At 47.1% G+C, this 20,661-nt stretch overlaps 1 protein-coding gene across 1 annotated transcript; it reads left to right on the top strand.

Annotated features, from left to right (window-relative positions):
- Positions 1–342: 342 nt before the first annotated feature.
- Positions 343–15,370, top strand: hsc70 (heat shock cognate 70). The gene is made up of 9 exons (XM_034101870.1): positions 343–461; positions 2,289–2,493; positions 2,592–2,797; positions 12,947–13,099; positions 13,174–13,729; positions 13,858–14,060; positions 14,171–14,369; positions 14,490–14,722; positions 14,902–15,370. The coding sequence occupies exons 2-9, from the start codon at positions 2,289–2,291 to the stop codon at positions 15,106–15,108; spliced, it is 1,962 nt and encodes a 653-aa protein (XP_033957761.1). The 5' UTR covers positions 343–461; the 3' UTR covers positions 15,109–15,370.
- Positions 15,371–20,661: the final 5,291 nt, after the last annotated feature.

The raw sequence follows: 20,661 nt of genomic DNA on the forward strand, positions 1-20,661 counted from the left end.
AGTTATTGTAAATGTAACATTGTCCCAGCAGTGTTTCCATTAGAGCATGTTAACAGTATTACCCATGTTCAGGAACTACTTTTTGCTAAAATAGATTTCTCAAAAAATTATTTTGTTTGGTTTGGAGGCCAAATCAAAGCCCAATCTTACATTTTGAATGTCACCTTCTCTCTATTTTCCTTAACTAGCAGATGGCTACAGAGGGGACAACAGCACGCTTTATTTAAATTAAATTGAGTCAATAAGCAGACACATGGGCCTAGTGCTTTCCTTGGTGGTCACCTGACACCCTAATGGGCTCTTGCTTTATATACACTGGAAAGCAGAGACACTCGTCCTCTTATTCCGCCTGCCACGAGAGGGAAAGGAGCCGGTGCTGGAGAGGAGTGTTCTGTGCTGGTCAAAAACTAAGCGCCGCTCTAACTTAGTAAACTGTCAAGTCTTGAACGTCCGACAACAAGGTAACCCCTTCTATATAAAGCATTGCACTCAGCCTGGCATCATAGTCTGTTTTGCTTGCTGCTTAAAAGCCTTAGTGCGAAATCTAAGAAGTAATCCCCAATCAGAGTGAGGCCTGCATGGTTTCTGTCAAACAATAGCATGTCAAGCTGCAGTAGAAATCCTACAAAAAAACACAGTTCAGTGACTGTGTGACAAGTTAAAAAAAATCCCTTGTGGAAGCATTGGGGCGTAGTAAACTATGTAATTCAACTAGTAGTTTAACTGCATTTTGCATTGGCCTGCTGTTAGTTCATCTGAATTCATATTTGCACGGTAATATACATATTCTGCCATTATTTGTAGTATTTAACTACTTAAAACTGCAAACAATGTTCAGCCTTAAAAGGACATATTTAATACTGTAACCCGAAACCTATGATCCTCTTCTCACAAGTTAAAGGATATGTACTTTATCAAGTGGTGTAGGAAGGTTATTTATCACACTTTTAATTGTATCCTTTTTATTTTACAAGTAGCTTGAACTACTTTGTCTTATAGTTAACCAAAATATGGGTATTTTCCCTAGGTTGGGTGCTGGTAGCTTCCCCAACACTGCCCTTTAAATTATTGTGAACATTCTTTTCTATGACATAACATATAATTCAAGTCAATTCAGTCAATTCAATGTGATTATATCTCTTCAGGATTGCCTCAACCAGAGGAAACTGAATAGCATACCGTTACAGAAACAGCCTCCATATGTATATCACTGACTCACAGGCCGTTGTGTTGTTCCAACATATCTTTGTGGAACTGTACTGGCAAGTTCCACATGTGGGCTTGGGTAAGGCTGTGAAGCAACAGCGCTGTGTCAGCATGTGCTGCTCTGTGTTACGCAAGTGGATAACAAGTGATAATTCAATATTCCCTTCCAGTGTAAGCACTTCTTGGACATTATAGAGCTTATACTTTGACCTATTTAGCAAACATAGCATACAATGAAAATAATCACAAAAAAGGTTTAACTTTGATCAAGGCAGTTTTTGCTCTGTAATTAGTTAGAATATTTGTGTTAAATATGTGTTATGTGGTTTATTTGCTGTATTAAGGGTAATTTTCTGCCTCTGGTGGTTGTGACACAGCTCAACCCCAAGAAGTGTGAACAAACAAGAAGCTTTTCTTTTCCTCTTCATTAGGCAAACATGTTGTTACTGCACCTCAAGACTGTACTTCTCTGATTGTATTATGTTGTATATATAATTGTTTAAGGAAATCTGGCAAATCTTGTATATTGGGCACTGATTAATGACCTGTTCACGAGTGACCTTTCATTCATTGCAATGCACTGATGCCAATTATAGTTACTGTAAGCTATTTGGAGCTAGCTGTCGGAATATAGTCACACTGATCACTATCCCAGGAACAGTACATCACATTTCACCAGCCTAACTGTGGCCCAGGGAGGAGTGGAGAGGGAAGGGGTTTGGAGAGGGAATTAAAGGGTAGTGTTACATGGTCCAGTCATTGGGTCTCCAGTGTCAGAAGATGGTTTAGGCCACTACGTACAAAATGGGTGCCACATCCCCGCTAGCTTAGCCTCACGTGGCCTGCATCTGGACTTATGTAACAGGGACAGAAACACATTTGCACACACAGTAGGTACATGTGCGTGTACATAGTGTTTAAAATACTACAAGGAAATATTTTGATGTACCAAACAATATCAACCATAATTAGTTAATGAAATATAAACCTGTATTCAGTGAATTAATGCAATACAATTTAATTTACCAGAAAGAAAAAAGGTCTACAACACATTTCTTGTATCTATTTTTCTTTTATTGAAGATGTCTAAAGGACCAGCAGTTGGCATTGATCTGGGCACCACATATTCCTGTGTGGGCATCTTCCAGCATGGCAAAGTGGAGATCATTGCTAATGACCAAGGAAACAGGACCACACCCAGCTATGTGGCCTTCACAGACACTGAGAGGCTGATTGGAGATGCCGCGAAGAACCAGGTGGCCATGAACCCAACCAACACTGTATTTGGTAAGGACAGCAACACCAACAAAGCAATAGCTTCAGAATCAGTGATGCTCAATGAATATATGACTTACAGAGATATATTTCACTTTAATGTCCTTTAGATGCTAAGCGCCTGATCGGTCGTAAGTTTGACGATCCTGTAGTGCAGTCAGATATGAAGTACTGGCCCTTCAAGGTTGTGAATGACGCAACCAAGCCCAAGATGGAGGTTGAATACAAGGGGGAGATCAAGAGCTTCTTCCCCGAGGAGGTTTCCTCGATGGTCCTCATCAAGATGAAGGAGATCTCTGAGGCTTATCTCGGCAAGGTAAATGACAATATGTGTATGACCCTCTTCTCAAAATGACCGATTCTCCGGTGTATGGAGATAAAAGGTGACATTCTTCAACGGTCAGGAAACATTTTTAATAATAACATTTGTTCCCATAACTTAAGAATCAAAGCAATTCCCTCTGAATCACAAGACATTGTGAAAAAAAGTATTTTTAAGTGTCTTAAACCAGAGACAGATTTGTAAAAAGGACACTAGTTTAACCAGTTAAACCCCACGGCCCTGCGTGCGGGGGCAAAACGCACCATCTTGCAAGAAACAGCATCTGAGGGCTTCTTAATATTTAACAAACTATGAATGTGTCATACAAACTCAGCTATCAGACAATATTAACCGTTTTTAGCTAAACGAAACAAAAGGGTAATAACAAAGGCTCTGAATTAGCCCTGAGCTAAAAAATGCTAATGCACTTAGCACAGAACTCAAGGTAAAATACCCTTATTACTTATCGGATCTGCACAACAAAGATATTGATTAGCATGCTGAGATTCCACAGATTACAGAAATATAAGTATCATCACTGAGCTATCAGAACTCGTGGCCAAACGACAAGAAACAATAACAAAGAAATGTGCTTTACGGAGCCAAAACGGCTAAAAACTTCTTACCTTAGCTGTTGTTCTGATCAAAAGTTCTGTTCAATGGCATTACAACGAGAACAACGCTGCTGAAGGTTAATCCATAGGTTAATCCATCATCATATTTATGGCAATAAATGTAGTTTTCTATAGAGTGTAACATCACTTTCGGTTTGGGCAAACTGCGTGTGCATCACTCTCAATCCTCAATGGTAATGTTTAGATGGATTTAGGAACTCCCCCTCGATTCTATTGGCTCTAACGGTTCAAAAGAGGTGTCAATCACCAAAATCGATCAATGGGTTTGTTGGAGTCAGGAGGCCTGTTAATTTATTCCGGCAATTACTCAGACACAGAAGCTATTGAGTCTATGTAAGTTTACTACCAGGCTCGGATCCACCTGGATCAGCAAGGTCTCACCTCTACTAACTCCTGAAGAACCAGGTTAAATTAACTGCTGTTTCAATTCAGACAACGCACTAAATCTGTATAAGCGATCCCAAAGGATTCTGGTATCAGTAATGAGGTGTGGCCCTGCCTAAGTGTGAGTGTGGCAGTTGTGCAATCTTACCTTTAAGCATGAGAGGAGAGCGCAGATTTCTTTTAAGTTATCCCAATCCAAAAAGGTGGGATGATTTTATTTGAAGAAAATGGTCCACACTTTTACAGGCTTTTTACCTTCTCTCGTTACAATGTGACAATCATACAAGTATATCATGTTGTGTTCCTTTTCTAATATAAACCTCAATTCACAGTTTTACATTTCTTACATTAAATTCTAACTTCAACTGGTTCACTTCAGTTGTGACATTACATTCTAACTTCAACTGGCCCACTTGCGTTTCCACTTGGCCTAGTACCGGCTAGCGGGTCCTAATTCACAGTTTTTCTGGCCCCATAAAATCGTGGTTCTAGGGCCAGGAACAACCAGGCTGAGTCGGGCTGAGTATCCTAAACTAGAGAGCGAATCGCTGGCAAGGGGGCTACAACTACAACAAGATGAACATATTTCACCATGATTTAATTGTAATACACGTTTCAAAATGATGCCGAAATAACAACATACTGATACCGGTTAGTAAAAACCAATGCTTTGACAAGTCTCCAGACAGACGGCAGGCGAAAAACCCTTTTAAAATGCGTGTTTTCTAAATGGAGCTTGGCTAAGCTAACGTTATATATGCTCCGACCATCCACACTCACAACAACGGCCTACAGACATAAATAAACCAGCGACTGTAATCGCCATGACACAGGCAGTCTGTGGTTTGTACTTGTTTAACTTTTGTCTCGTTTCTGAACAGATATGCTAAGAGCTAACGGCTGTGTTGTTTTTCTGGGGCTCTCATTGAAGATGACGTCACGGCTCCGCCTACACTGCGTTACTATAGTAACTACCCCAGTTCCTAAACTGTAATGGAAGCGCAGCATTAAAGTGAGCCGGGCCTAATAAGGCCTAACCAAACCGAGCGAGGCCGAGCGAGGCCTGCAGTGGAAACGGTTCCCAGGTCGGTTCCCAGGTCGGTTCCCAGGTCGGTTCCCAGAATCTTCTCGCGAGCACACAAGAATTCTGAGTGACAGGAAACTCTGGTGGTCATCCGGGACTCATAGAACCGTAGTTACAGCCGTAACTATTGTTCTATTTCGTCCCTACTGACCGCCAGAGGCGGTGCTTTAGCACTGGATGACTTATGCCAACCATCTCATGAAGAATCCAAACACTTGCTTACCTAGCTGGAAGCAGCGGAGCTCTGCAACAGGACCACGCCCAAAGGATGGGGAGTGGCGACATTGACCCGGTAGAACCTGGAGAATGTGCCAGACGGGAAGCTGCCGTAAAGCCCCTCTCAGGAAGAGGGACACCAACCTGTGGCGCCCCACTGTGGTGCCGTCGACTCCCACATGTCGGGCAGGTATAGCAGCCCTATAGACCAAAGTGGAGTGAGAACGACCACTATCCAGAAGGGACTGCAGAAACTCTAAAATGGTGGCCACAGAACAATAATGCTCTGGATTCTCGGCCTTACCCGAACACCAGTGGGAGAAGAGCTTCCATTTGCACTCGTACTGTGCTCGAGTGGATGGTGCTCTGGCATTCAGGATAGTTTCCCTGACGGATGCCGTGAAAACGCTCAACAGTGGGTTTGGCCCCTCAGAGGCTAGGCCTGAGCTGACCCCTGAGCTGTGACAGAAGGTCCTTCCTGTTGGGGAGATGCCATGGTGGGCTGCAGCAGAGACTGCGCAGCAGTGGGAACCAAACTCTCCCCGGCCAATGGGGGGCGACCAGAAGGAGCCTGTGCCCTTGAGTAAGAACCCTGTGAAGCGTCTGCAATATCAGAGGCAGTGGCGGGAAGTCGTGCGCCAGAGCGCCCTGCTCCATCGGGCTTGTCACCTCCGTCCAGGAGAACCAGAGGGGGCAGTGCCTCAATTCTTCCAAGGCGAAGAGGTCCACCTCGGCCCTGCCAAAAAGGCTCCAAATTGACTCCACCACCTCTGGATGAAGCCTCCACTCCCCAGGTGGAGGTTTGTGCCGAGAGAGGAAATCCGCAACCCGATTTCGGTCTCCTGGTAAAAAAGCTGCCCGCAGACTGATCAGGCGGGGAGACACCCAAGACAAGAGGTTCTCTGAAAGCCGGAGCAGCTGAACGGACCTGGTACCCCCTTGGTGGTTGATATGGGCAACGGCGGACATGTTGTCCGAACAAACAAGCACATGCCTGCCCGCCAGTTGGGGTAAAAAGTGCTTGAGTGCAAGCAGCACAGCCCGAAGCTCTACAACATTGATATGGTGCGCACCCTCCTGGGTGGACCACTGACCCTGAGCAGTTCTGCCCAGCCACACTGCACCCCACCCTGAGAGACATGCATCTACGCTGACAGTCTCCCGGTGGGATGGGATGGCGCCCATGGGTGCACCCATCAGAAGATAGGCCCTATCCCCCCAGCGTGACAGAGAGTGGAGGCACCACTGTGACACACTGACTTCCCTTCCCTGCATAAAGACAGCAGGCCTAAGGGCACAATGGCTGAGGCAGCCATCAGTGTGCCCAGGAGCCGGAGGAACTGGATGTAAGGCAGCCTCTTGCCCAGCCTGAAGATGGGAAGAAGGTGGGAAATGTCGTCCACACGACGAGGTGTCAGGTAGGCCCTCATGGCGACCGAATCTAGGACCATCCCCAGGTAAGTGACCTGTTGGGCAGGGTCCAGACAACTCTTCTCGTGTTCACTCTCAGGCCCAACCGGGCTACGTGAGACAAGAGGCGCACCATATCCTGGGCCACTTGAGGCCGGGATGGCACGCAGATCAGCCAGGGATGCGAGAGCTGCCGCCACGACCCTGGTGAACACCCTTGGAGAGAGGGAGAGACCAAAGGGAAGCACCCGAAACATGTTGGCCCCGAAAGGCGAACCTCAGGAACTTCCGGTGATGGGATGCAATTGGCACGTGGAAGTAGGTGTCCCTCAAGTACACGGTTGCGAACCACTCCCCCTGTGTGACAACACGAAGGATGTCTGCTGTGGTTAGCATATGAAAGGGCAGCACCATCAGGAATTCAGGAGTCCTCTGAGGTCCAAGACTGGACGGAATCCGCCAACTTTCTTGGTCACAAGAAAGTACGCCGAGTAGAACCCCCCGGGCTGAAGCAGAGGGTCTACTGGCTCGATTGCGCCCTTGGCCAAGAGGACGGATAACTCTTGGGCCAGAGCTAAGGCCTTCACTGGGTCGCTGACAACTGTCATTCTGACCCGGCCGAAGGCTAGGGGCCGGCGTCGGAACTGCAATTCGTATCCCCGGGTTAGGGTGGAAACTACCCAGGGGTCGGAAGTAAGGGCAGCCAAGTAGCTGAGCAGCTGCTGGGAAAAGCAGCCGACGACCGGCCCCGGCCTCTGGAGCCCCTTGGGGGTGCCGGTAAAGCGCTGAGGTACGAGGCTGCCTAGAAGGCCGGCGATCAGGGGCCCGAAACTCACTGGTAGGCAGTTGAGTGGGCCGCTGGGACCTCCGCAAACCACCGCTGTAAGCTGGTGGCTGAGTGCGTATGCTAGAGGGGCCCCTGGGCCTGCTGGGAGTGGGCACAGGCCTATGAAGACCCGAGAGCTGCTGCCTGGTCTGCCTAGCTTGGCAGCACGTTCCAGTGCCTCCAGGGCAGCTGCCCCAAACAGCTCCCCTGGCTCGACTGGCACACTACGGAGGACTCTCCTACATGTCTCCGTTAGAGGAGACTGCGCCAGTAAGGACATAACTCGCCCCAGTTCCCTAGTCATTAAAGCAAAGGCCTGCAGTGATGCATCACTGAGGCCCAGCAAAGGAGTCTCAGCCGGAGCCTGCCACATTAAATGAGAGTTTCCGATACGACCTATGCGTGCCGCTGCGTCGTAGGCCTTACAAAGCAGTTCGTCTGTGACCCTGCACTGAGGCCGAGGGCCTTAGAGCCTCATCAGGAGCCAGAATCAGGGAGGCGATGGTGGGCTCAATGGGTGGCATGCGACCCAGCCCCACCCTCGCCGGATCTTGCATGGCAACCAAGGTCTGGGCATCAGAGCCAGAGTGGGAGAGAGCATTGGTGTCTCTCCAGCATGCATGGACCTCCCTCAGGTACTCCTCTGAAGGAGGAACAGTGAGGAGGACAGTGGCAGGGTTACGCCTGAAGAAGGCGCTAGCCTGAGCCGGGTCGGCCTGCGGAACCGGAAGCTGTAAGTGTGCCAGGGCCACACGAATAATGGCAGCCATGGAGGCGTCCTCCGCGCCCTGCAGAGAACCCTGAGCAGAGGAGTGGGAAGCCTACTCGGGAGTGAGCGGGGCCTCGTCCTCCACCTCTTCGTTGAAGAGGTTAGCCGAAGCCGCTAGTGACATGACATCGTCATGTGGATGTGCGGCAACCGAAGGAGGGGCGGGCAGCAAGCTAGTAGCCCCTATACCGGCCCCTGGCTGAAAGGCCAAGAGGAGCGTCTTCATCATGCTCATGTTGGCAGCTCACTGATCCACCTTAGTGGACAGCCTGTTGCTAGACCTTCTATTGGGGGTTGACCCCACAGCCATCGTTCCCTTGCGTCGCTGGGAACGGCTAAACTGCTCTGGAGGAAGATGTGACGAGGAGAGGTGTCCGTTGGCTGCTGCCAAACGCTCCACCTCTGCAACTCTAGCTACTCTGAGCGCCCGAGGGATACAGTTACAGTTCATGCAGGCTACAGTTACAGTTCATGCAGGCGTTTCTGCATGAGACCCTCCCTCAAATGCTCGAGACCAAGAGGGGCAGCGGTCATGGCCGTCCTCGGGCTCAAGAGGAGCTATACAGGCGCTACATGAATGAGCCATTATGTAGGTGGCCAGATGCAGGGCAACCGGGAGCGGGTGCGAGGACACAGCCTTCACCAGCTACCTGCTGAACGGGAAAAGTAGAGCAATGTCCGACACCCACGTTACCAGCAAAGGGAGCGGGAGCGACTGCACCGCCTTCACCTAGCTGAAATAAAAATAAAATAAAGAAGCTCAACAGAACAGTTTAGCCCAGCGGTTGCTGCTAACAATCAGGCAACACGCTCACCAGGAGCGGGGACGAAAACACTGCCTTCACTGGTTCGGATAATGACAAAGTTAAACGTAAACACAGGCTAAACGAGAATTTGGCCTCTAAAGAAAAAACAGCACGGATAATCCCGGCTTAATCCAGCGTCAGCCAAGTGGCTGCGCGACAGGACACAGTTACGGTACATCCACACAGCAGCTTTTCAAAAATCTTGAAAATCTTGGAGCTGGGCGTGTCTGACAGCTTGAGGATTTTTTGCGAGCAATGCGACCAACAACCAATCACATGAATCTCCCGCCCCGACATACAAAGCAAAAAACCCCGGGGATTTTATGCGAGCAATATATATATATATAAACTCCCCAAACAGGCAAAAACCTACCAGTTTCACCCACTGTCTCTGCCACCTCCCTCCATACCTGGTTCCTCCGGTTTGTATCCCGGTAAATAGTTATGGTCGTAAAGAACCGGGTGATTTGCTACCGTAATTTCTCATTTGGAATATGAGGAAATGAACTGCGGTCTGGCTCTCCCAGCTTGCACGCGGTTTGATTGGCTAGCGCTTGTACTGGCGGGATTTGTATAAACGGGAATTGATTGGCTGATGCCAGCTTCGAAAGCATCGGGAGCATCAAAAGTTGAACATTGCTCAACTTTTGATGCTCACGATGCTTGCAAAGCCATGCCATGCTCCCCACAATGCAGTTCGGCAAAGATTCAAAATCTTCTACGTCACCCCATTCAAATGAATGGGCGAAGCGTTGAAAGCATTTTTCGATGCCTGTAGTGTAGACGGGGCGTTAGGCTGAGCCACACTACTGCTAACTAGTTAACCGAGGAAACACAGCTAAACTGGAAACTCAAAATGCTAATAATAGCTCGGCACAATTCCAGAAACAGTACAAAATAGCACAGCAAGGGCAACTCATGGGAGAGGGAGCGGAAACTCTGCCGTCACCAAAAAAGTAAAAGCCAAATAGTAAACAAGACAGAAATCAGGACAGTTTAGCTGGGAGAGGGAGCGGAAACACTGCCATCACCGACCAAGCCGACCTGTCCGTCGAAGTTTTCCGCGTAGGCGGCCACAGCTGCTGGGGGACGGGTAGCCCGTAGCCCCGACTGGAATAGTCACGAAAGTGCACGCAGCCAGCTGTATGCGGGGAAATCCTTAGATCTAACGTTCCAACGAACGCTTGTAGGTTACAAAAATGCAACCACCGTACTCTCGCGAAGCAAGAAGATGAAAAGGAGCCGACCTGCTAATGACGCCGGCCTATGTAGCCGTCGTCACGTGGGTCACAGGTGACTTTGTTGTTATTAGGTACTCGAACTGCGCATGCATGCGATGGATATATCCAGTGCTAAAGCACCGCCTCTGGCAGTCAGTAGGGACGAAATAGAACCCCCGCTCTGGAGCTTTCTCCCTCTCAACCAGTGCTTTTATGCTCCACACAGGGACAGAAAACCAAATATACACCTTCATACCCATATATGTGGGGAAAGGTCATAGGTCATGGCCTCTGGTATGCAGGACTGGACATGTCCAGACATATTCTCCTGTGGTATGGCCTAAACCCATTTTTGGGCTTCAGTACTTTTCCTTTGAGTCAGGGGCCTCCTGTGCACAGCTTGCTGTGAGTGAAGACAACTGTCTCCCCTCTTTAAACAGTGAGACCCATAGTGATAAACTATAATATGCCTTAAAGGTCACATGTCATGGTCCTTTCTACTGATCATAATACCATTGTTGAGGGATATTACAATAGAAAAATACTGTGCAATTTTCCAAACTCACATTGTTTCGCATACAGCATCTCTGTAAACTACGTGTATTCACTCTCTCCACTAAACGGCTCGTTGGAGCTCTTGCCCCCCTCCCTGTGAGCCCAGTGTGCTCCGATTGACCAATCCACAGACTTCCTCACACACACACGCAGCTCAGCTGATGTCTCCTCCGGGCTGCTGCTGATAACAGACAGTTGCGATCGCGGCGAAATTCTCTCTGCAGACCCATTCTCACAGCGTTCATCAACCTTTTTCTTCTCAATATCAAGCCACACTTATTGTTTTTCCTTCGGCTGAGACTTTGTGTGTGCTCGGGGTGATTCACAACGTCCGATTGTTTCACGTTGTGAATCGCGCTGAGCTCCGTAGAGGTGTGATTTCCTTGTTTAGCGATACACAGCAAAACACAGCCAAACTCACCCTGAGCACACACACAGTCTCAGCCGAAGTAAAAACAATAAGTGTGGCTTGATATTGAGAAGAAAAAGGTTGATAAACGCTGTGAGAATGGGTCTGCAGATCGAATTTTGCCGCGATCGTAACTGTCTGTTATCAGCAGCAGCCCGGAGGACTTAACGTAACGGCTCCACGGATTGGTCCATTTCGTTCCGGTTACAACATGACGTCCTGATGTACCCGGAAGAATCAAATGGATGATGACGTTTCACCAACGAGGCGTTTTGGGGAGTTCTTCTCTGTGTTAGAGTTTTACTCGCTACAGGGTGCACTTTGAGGGTTTTGACTCTGCACACCGTTTACATGCATAAAACCCTTCATAACACACAAGGGGACGGGTAATAACCGGAAAAGCATGACATGTCACCTTTAAACTCAATTTACCAAACCCCTTGTGTTTGTAAATACTGTGATTATAGAACAACATGACATATAATGCATTTTCATTGTTATACATGAATATATTTGATTATAATAACTTTCGTTTTAATTATTCAACTTAATATGGAGACCTCAACAGGTTCCAGAGATATGGCAAATATACCCAAATGACCCCAGAGGTGGGTTTTGTTTTTTCTAAACCTCTCTAAAAAGGTCGAATTTCTCTTGTTTTGCATCAATCTTGATACACGGTACTTATATGTTTTAGTCTGGATTCCTAAAGCTTTTAGTCTACTATCCTGTCATTCAAGGGTGGTTTTCACTATAAGTGATGTTTTTTTTTTGGACGGTGTTATCTGTGTTGTTTATTTTCGCGTCCAGGAGAGACGCTTAAAAGGAGACTAAATGGAGTCTCTGAGATTGTTTCGAATTGGTACTTTAATTAAAAAATAATGGCACGGTTATGTTCACAAACAGGATATTGTTCGACAGAAAAAACAGCTGTGTCTCTGGGTGGTATAGTGAAGAAAGAGGCCGAACACCTCAGGTCGCGCTCTTTATATATCCTCTGCTGGCTCCTCCCTGCGGGCCGGCTCTCCACGTTTCAATGTCCGTTGTTACGCATATCAGAGGATACAGACATTGTACATTCAATATATATCTAAACATCTAAACACGCCTTTTCTCTTCCTTAACTCTTTCATGACTTTTCATTTAACACGTTCTAAACGCTGTAATCAATACTCCAATAAATACAGGAAATACATCACGGCAGTTTGGTTTCCGGTCGTCCATGATGTTGACACATGCTAGCCACATCTGTAAACAATAACGTACTCAAATAAACTGTACCTTTATTTCAAATTCAACAATAATAATATCTCAACGTCTATAGTTGTAGTGTCGAAATCAGTAGGTTCCGGTGTGCATCATCATATCGCTGCTAAATTCACCTCTATAGTAAATGGTATATTAGCCTCATGCTAAATGCTAACCGGAGATGAAGGATTTTCAGAATAAAAGCTTAACAACTGGTTGTGCACAAGAACTTCTGTTTTTTCAGTATAATACAGCATTTAAATTGACGGTATGTTTAAGGTGCACTTATGCTATCAAAACATTGATTTTAATTTCTAACAACGGAAACTATAATTTACAGTTTTTTACTATGTTCAATCTGAATTTCCTTTAAAATAAAAAACATCTATATTGATTTCTACATCCAACTCACAGGTGTATCATTGCTTTGAGAAAAAAGATTATTAATGTACCCCTTTTAGAAGTGAAGATATCACTTAATATAATTTGTTCTGGGCATGTCATTTTCAAGCCTGAAACCTGAAAAACAGGTTAAACACACATATGCTTTTTGTTAACTTAATGTTCTCCTGTCTTTACAGGCCGTGAATAATGCAGTTATCACAGTTCCTGCTTACTTCAATGACTCCCAGCGTCAAGCCACCAAAGATGCTGGGACCATTGCTGGCCTGAATGTGCTGCGCATCATCAATGAACCCACTGCTGCAGCCATTGCTTATGGCCTGGACAAAAAGGTAACTAACTAATAAAATATGGACCTTAATCTCTTTCATGGAATACCTTTAATAATATTTGCCATTTATTTCAGGTTGGCAGTGAACGTAATGTCCTTATCTTTGACCTTGGAGGTGGTACTTTTGATGTGTCAATCCTGACCATTGAGGATGGCATATTTGAGGTCAAGTCCACAGCCGGTGACACTCACTTGGGTGGTGAGGACTTCGACAACCGCATGGTTAACCACTTCATTGCTGAGTTCAAGCGCAAGTTCAAAAAAGAAATCAACGACAACAAGCGAGCTGTGCGTCGACTGCGCACAGCCTGCGAGCGTGCCAAGCGCACCCTGTCCAGCAGCACTCAGGCCAGCATTGAGATCGATTCCCTCTACGAAGGAGCAGATTTCTACACTTCCATCACCAGAGCCCGTTTTGAAGAGCTCAACGCAGACCTGTTCCGTGGAACCCTCGAGCCCGTGGAAAAAGCCCTGAGGGATGCCAAGATGGACAAGGGACAGATCCATGACATTGTCCTGGTGGGTGGCTCCACTCGTATACCCAAGATTCAAAAGCTGCTGCAGGATCTTTTCAATGGACGTGAACTCAATAAGAGCATCAACCCGGATGAGGCTGTGGCTTATGGTGCATGTAGGTATCTCTCCAGCATTACATTTATAAACAATGTCCAGTCATATTTCTATTTTAATATAACATGTGTTATTCAAACATGATTACATGGTTTATATTAATTTGTTCCTGTCGTCATTTGGAAACAGCTGTGCAAGCAGCCATTTTGTCTGGTGATAAGTCTGAGAATGTACAGGACCTGCTCCTGCTGGATGTCACACCACTTTCCCTGGGAATTGAGACCGCTGGAGGAGTAATGACTGTCCTTATCAAAAGGAACACCACTATCCCCACCAAGCAAACCCAGACCTTTACCACCTATTCAGACAATCAGCCTGGTGTACTTATTCAGGTAGAGAGATATTGAAGTTATGGTCTAAACAAATACAAGTTCCCCATCCATTGTCCCAGTTTATTACATTACTCTTGAAAGTGTTCACTGACAGAATCTAAATGTTTCAGGTTTTTGAAGGTGAGAGAGCCATGACCAAGGACAATAACATCTTGGGCAAGTTTGAGCTGACCGGTATTCCACCTTCTCCCAGAGGAGTCCCTCAGATTGAAGTGACCTTTGACATTGATGCCAATGGCATTCTAAATGTGTCTGCGGTGGACAAAAGCACTGGAAAAGAGAACAAGATCACCATCACCAATGACAAAGGTAGGTAACCATATTAAACACTGATAAAGCACAAAAGCTGAAGGAATACTGCGCTTGAATATAGAGAATAAAAAACTATTCCATGCAAAGTAAATAGCTTTGTAATGTATTCCTCCATAGGGCGGTTGAGCAAGGAGGACATTGAGCAGATGGTGCAGGAGGCTGAGCAGTTCAAGGCTGAGGACGAGATACAGAGAGAAAAGGTCACAGCCAAGAACTCACTCGAGTCTCTGACCTTCAACATGAAGAGCACCGTGGAGGACGAGAAGCTCCAAGACAAGATCAGCCCTGAGGACAAAAAGACCATCGTAGAAAAGTGCAACGAAGTCATTGCCTGGCTCGACAGAAATCAGGTATATACTGTTGACTGAATCATGATTCACAAGTTCCTCTTTGGCTGGCATTGTGAAAGCAGTGGTTCGTGCACTTTGTGAAGCAATCACTTCCTTTCCAGATAATTCATGCAGACAACCATGTACAAACCTAAAAAGTAATATCTGAGAACAAATGTTTTATTCCCTCTGTTACATAGACGGCAGAGAAGGATGAGTACGATCATCAGCAGAAGGAACTAGAAAAGGTGTGCAACCCCATCATCTCCAAGCTATACCAGGATGGGATGCCAGGTGGGATGCCAGGTGGGATGCCAGGTGGGATGCCTGGAGGAATGCCTGGAGGTTTCTCTGGTGGAGCGGGAGGCGGCTCCTCCTCTGGCCCTACCATCGAGGAGGTCGACTAAAAACAAGGCAGACAGTGTCTTCATCTCAGATCCCAACACAAATACACATCTAATAAACTGAAGATCATGGGATTGTTTTGATTAACATTATGGATCAATTAAAATACTCAGTCACATAAGAAATAATCAAAGTCTGTTTGTTGTCTTCATTTATTCTCTCTCAAATTATGATTTACACGAGGTAGACAAAGACATAATTTGTATCAGTGGTGTTGAAGCATTTAATTAATAAAGATCACCAATGGGATTCTGATTTGCATAATCTACTGTGTGGTTCTTTTTTTATTATTTACTATTTTAATCACATTATATATCTGAATAAACAATTGAAGAAGAAGAAGAAGAAGAAGAAGAAGAAGAAGAAGAAGAAGAAGAAGAAGAAGAAGAAGAAGAAGAAGATTTTTTTGATTTTTAAAACAAATTTTATTTGCATTTGTTTTAAACATACACCCACCCTGCAACAGAGTCGGAACAAAACTAAAACATTACACAATCAAATAAATAAACAGATTTTCATGACTACCAAATAAATATCATTTGAAAAGCGTTTTACCCATTTAAAAACATCCTCTTTTATACACTTTAAAAACAAAAACTACACCTATCCTTTAAAACTTCAATATGAGAGAGTCATTCTCCCCCAGCGAGCACAGAACCTGCCCCACAGCCCACACATCCAGAAACCCCTGCAGGTGATTGATCAGCGTATAGTACGCATGCTCCACCCTCAGACGCGCTGCCACCAGCCCCCTCAGACAGAGCACTGCATCCGTCCATCCCACTCCAGCAAGTTGGTTCTTCCTACTTTTCCAGATTGCTAATTTTGCATTAGCAAACAAGAAATTCATCAACAGTAGGGTTTCCTTCTTTTTCAGGATGTATTTGGGGCCATGGACAAAAAGTGGTATGGAGAAAACCTCCCCGAACCCTTCCACCCACCCCTGTAACATTTTTTTAAGACCAGCCAATCTGGGACAGGACACGACTAAATGCTCCAATGTTTCTGCCATAAAACAGAACGGACAGCCTCCCCTTGTGCCTGGGTCAAAATGAGCTCTGTATTTGTTAGTGGCTATTGCACCGTGTATAATTCTCCATTGGATGTCAGCCATCCGTTTTTCAACCGGAGATTTATACAGGATCCGCCAGCTGCCCTGAGGGGAAGAGCCCAAGCCAAACACATCCGTCCACCTCGACTCTCTGACGCCTGCAAGCGAGCCGAGGTTTAACACCTTTACGCAGCTAAGGTATAGCTTCTTCCCATTGCAGGCGCTGAACTTTGCAGGTGTTAGAGTCCCCAGTGATAGCAGGAGACCATCCTCCTCTCTCCATTCCCCCACCGCAGGACCCACACTCAAGGAAGGAAAAACATAATCATGTCCCTTTCTCCACTGGTCAGCCAGATCTGCATCCAGAGCAAAAGTCAGGTGGGATGGCGACAGCGACTGCCACACCTCATCTACCAGGTTCTCCAGAACTCGGGTTGATCGAATGCCCGTCACCTCAGCCAGTTTTTCCATGGAGACCCCCGTCAAATGGCCAAGTTTTACCACTCCCGCTTCAATGAACGCGTTCTTTAGGGTGGCTGAAGAGAAAAGGGTTCCAGAAAGAAAACCAGTGTCAAACAGTGGCTCCTCAAACAGCCACATCCCAGGGCGGGGGTCGGGTGGTCTGGTAAAACTCAGAATCTTCCAGGCATTGATGACTGAGCAGTAAAAAGGTGTAAGTCCAGTGATCTTGTACGCAGGGGCCTTCAGCAGAAACAGGTGTTTATCAAAACCAAAGCCCCCCGCCCTCCAGAGCAACAGCCGGGCCATAGCCAGCCAGCAGGGAGAGGCACCATACAGCAGCCGCTGAGCTGCCTGCAGTCTAAAAGCAGCAGTCCTTGCAGTAATGTCCACGAGGCCCTGCCCCCCCTCCGCCACGGGCAGGTACAGGACCGATGCTGGCACCCAGTGATGACCCGACCAGAAGAAATCCACGAGGAGCCGCTGCAGTTGTTTCATGAGGCCCGGCGGTGGGGTTAACACCTGCAGTCTGTGCCACAGAGACGAGGCAACCAGATTGTTGGCGACAAGAACTCTTCCCCTGTAGGACAGCTGGGGGAGCAGCCATTTCCATTTGGCTAATTTTGCTTGCACCTTTTCCAGCAATCCCTCCCAGTTCTGTGCCACCATGTCCTCGGACCCCAACCAAACTCCCAGGACTTTTAAACCCTTGTTTCCCCAGCTAAGGTTACCAGGAAGACTGGGCCTATTTTCAAACTCCACTGACCTACCAAAACTGCCTCACTCTTCTCCCAATTAACTTTGGCTGAAGCAGCCTTCCTGTACAAAGCTAGACTGTCCTGTAGCTCCTGGATATCTCGCTGACCCTGGACAAAAACACTGACATCATCAGCATAAGCTGATACAACCACCGGGGGGGCCTGAGCTGACTCTGGCAGACACAGGCCCCTCAGCCGGTTTCTAAGTCTGCACAAAAGCGGCTCGATGGCAATACTATACAATAGGCCTGAGATAGGGCAGCCCTGCCTGATCCCCCTTTTAACTGGTACAGGTCTGCTCAGCCCTCCCCCCACCTTCACAACACAACATGCATCACTGTACAAACACTTCACCCAGGACAAAAATGCTCCCCAACACCAAAAGCCTGCAATGTGGCAGCCAGAAACGTGTGATCCACACGATCAAACGCCTTCTCCTGGTCAATAGAAATAATACCAACATTTATATTATACAGTTTACAAACATCAAAAGTGTCTCATCAAAAACAAATTGTCCACAATTGATCTGCCAGGGATGCAATATGTCTGATCAGGACCGATAAGAAGTTCGATAAAAACCTTCAGTCTGTTAGCTAAGACCTTTGACAGTATCTTATAGTCCGTACATAGGAGAGCCACAGGTCTCCAGTTCTTCAGCAGGGTTAGATCTCCTTTCTTAGGCAACAGTGAAATCACTGCACGCCTACAGGAAGCTGGAAGAGTCCCTTTCCCAAAGGACTCCATCAACACTTCTAGCAAGTCATGTCCCAGAATACTCCAGAAATGTTTAAAAAAGTCTGCAGGTAAACCGTCTATGCCGGGAGCCTTGCCGGAGGCCATCTGTGTCACCGCAGAGGTCAGTTCCTCCAGCGTAATGTCAGAGCCCAGGGTGTCACTTTCGGCTGGACTCAGCTGTGGAAGACCCTGAAGAAGTTCATCAGCAGCTTCCACGTCACAACCTTCAGCTTTGAACAGGTCTGTGTAGAAGGACACTGCATGCCTCCTCATCTCAGCAGGCTCAGAGGTTACCTGTCCATCAGGAGACGCAGACATACCATCTGCTTCCTTTGGCCCACAGACCTCTCCAGGTTGAAGAAGAAGGTGGTTGGTGCATCAATGTCTCTCATGGAAATGAAACGGGCTCTGATCAGGGCTCCCTTGGCCTTCTCCTGAAGAAAACAGTTAAGCTGTTGTTGTTTTAGGAGGGACTGTTCTATATTTCGAGCAGACACACTCTCTAACTCTCTGATCTCCCTCTCTAACTGCTCTATAGCTCTCCTAATGTTTGCAGTGGAGTAGGCTGTATACTGTTGGCAGAACACTCTAATCTGAGCCTTTCCTACCTCCCACCACTGACTCAGGGAGGGAAAAGACTCTTTCTTTGATTTCCAGTTGATCCAAAAGAATTTAAAATTCTCACAAAAAGTCAAATCTTGTAAAATTTAACATTAAACTGCCAGAACGATCTCGGCTTCTCTGTGTTGGATAAAACTAAATCTAAAGAAACTAGCTGATGGTCTGTGAAACCAACCGGTTGGATGTGACAGTTCACTGCACGAGTAATAGAAGAAGCAGACATGTAAAATCTGTCTAGCCTGGCTGCACTGACGCCCCCATCTAGCATTCTCATCCAGGTGTATTGTTTAACAGAGGGGTGTTTCATCCTCCACACATCCACTAAGTCAGCCTCTCTCATCACCTGTGACAGTAAAAGGGACGACTGAGGATGCGGCTCCCGTCCTATTCTGTCTAAAGTGACATTAGTGCAAGCGTTCCAGTCCCCCCCCAGTATCACACACTCCCCCTGTACACTAGTGTCCAACTCATCTTTTAATAACTGAAACACAGATACACGTGCAGGGCCCTGATTGGGTGCATAAACATTAATAAAAGTGAAAAAGAACTCTAACAGTTCCACTTCACCATCAAGGCTCTACCTGCCACTATCTCTGTGCTGGATACAATCTTAACATTTAGAGAGGGGGAGAAAAAAACAGCTACTCCAGCACTGAGGTTTGAGCCATGACTGAGTACATACTGACCCCCCCACCACATCCCCCAGTCCGTCTCATCAGGCTATCACTGTGCGTTTCCTGCAGAAATATCACATCTAATTTTTTCTGATTAAAGACCTCCAGCACTAAAGCTCTTTTCTGTGCACTTCTACCCCCGTTAATGTTTAAAGAAGCAACCCTTAAAGCCTGCATCAGAGGAAGGAGATAGAGAAAAATAACAGACAGGTACACACAGCAGAGAGGAGACACCCAGTGTTGCATGATCATGTTGACATTATTTAGACCTTTTCAGTTTCCCCCCTTTTTTGCTTCCTTTCGGAACTTTTCTCATATTAGTGACATGCTTCCTGAGACGATAGCGTTTCTTTTCATCCAGCAGGTCTAACCCTACAACTTTCTGAAGAGTGCTCACTGTGTGAAGAAACTTGTTAGTGTCAGGGAAAAACTCTCTCACTTCCACTGCCTTGCCAAAGGACTCATCTAAAAAGACATTAATCTCTTCCAAAGAATATATCTCTGCGTTATGAGAGAGACTATCTGCAACTGAAACACAGTCAGAATCCCCCTCACCGTCTGTGTCCATCTCTGTCACCTCATTAATGTCTGCAGCCTGTTGAAGCTCTGTTTGCCTCCCAGAACCAGACGGCAGCTCCTGCTGTGTGCCAACAGCCTCCACCTGTCCCACAGCCCCGGTCCTCACCTGTCCCGCTACATCATCTCCCACCCGTTTACCTGTTTCCACATGTTCTCCTCTCACACTCACCACATTCTCTACAATCCCCGTTTCATCTCTCCCGATATTCATCTCTACTTCATCCGCAGCCCCTGGGGCCCCGGCGGGTGCAACAGCAGCCCCCGCGACACCGGGCTCCGCGGCCGCCGACCCAGCGGCCCCGGCCGACCCAGCGGCCCCGGCCGCCCCAGCGACTGGCTCGGCGGCCCCGGGCTCGGCGGCCACGGGCTCGGCGGCCACGGGCTCCGCCGCCACGGGCTCGGCGGCCTCGGGCTCGGCCGCACCCGGCGGAGCGGCGTGCCGTCTCTGTGGACATGCAACACGTTTGTGACCCGACTCCCCGCACTCAAAACACTTTACGTTCCCTGAGCTCGCATAAACCATATAAAACCCCTCTTCATGCCTCACCCGGAAAGACACATCCAGTGTCTGAGTGGGACAAGTCAGAAACATGAACACCTGTCTCCGTAGAGATTGGACATGTTTTAACTTTTCATCTTTACACCCCAGAGCAACAGTGCGGAGATTACTGGCAAACT

The sequence above is a fragment of the Pseudochaenichthys georgianus genome, chromosome 16 (genome assembly GCF_902827115.2).
Source record: "Pseudochaenichthys georgianus chromosome 16, fPseGeo1.2, whole genome shotgun sequence".
Classification (NCBI taxonomy): domain Eukaryota; kingdom Metazoa; phylum Chordata; class Actinopteri; order Perciformes; family Channichthyidae; genus Pseudochaenichthys; species Pseudochaenichthys georgianus.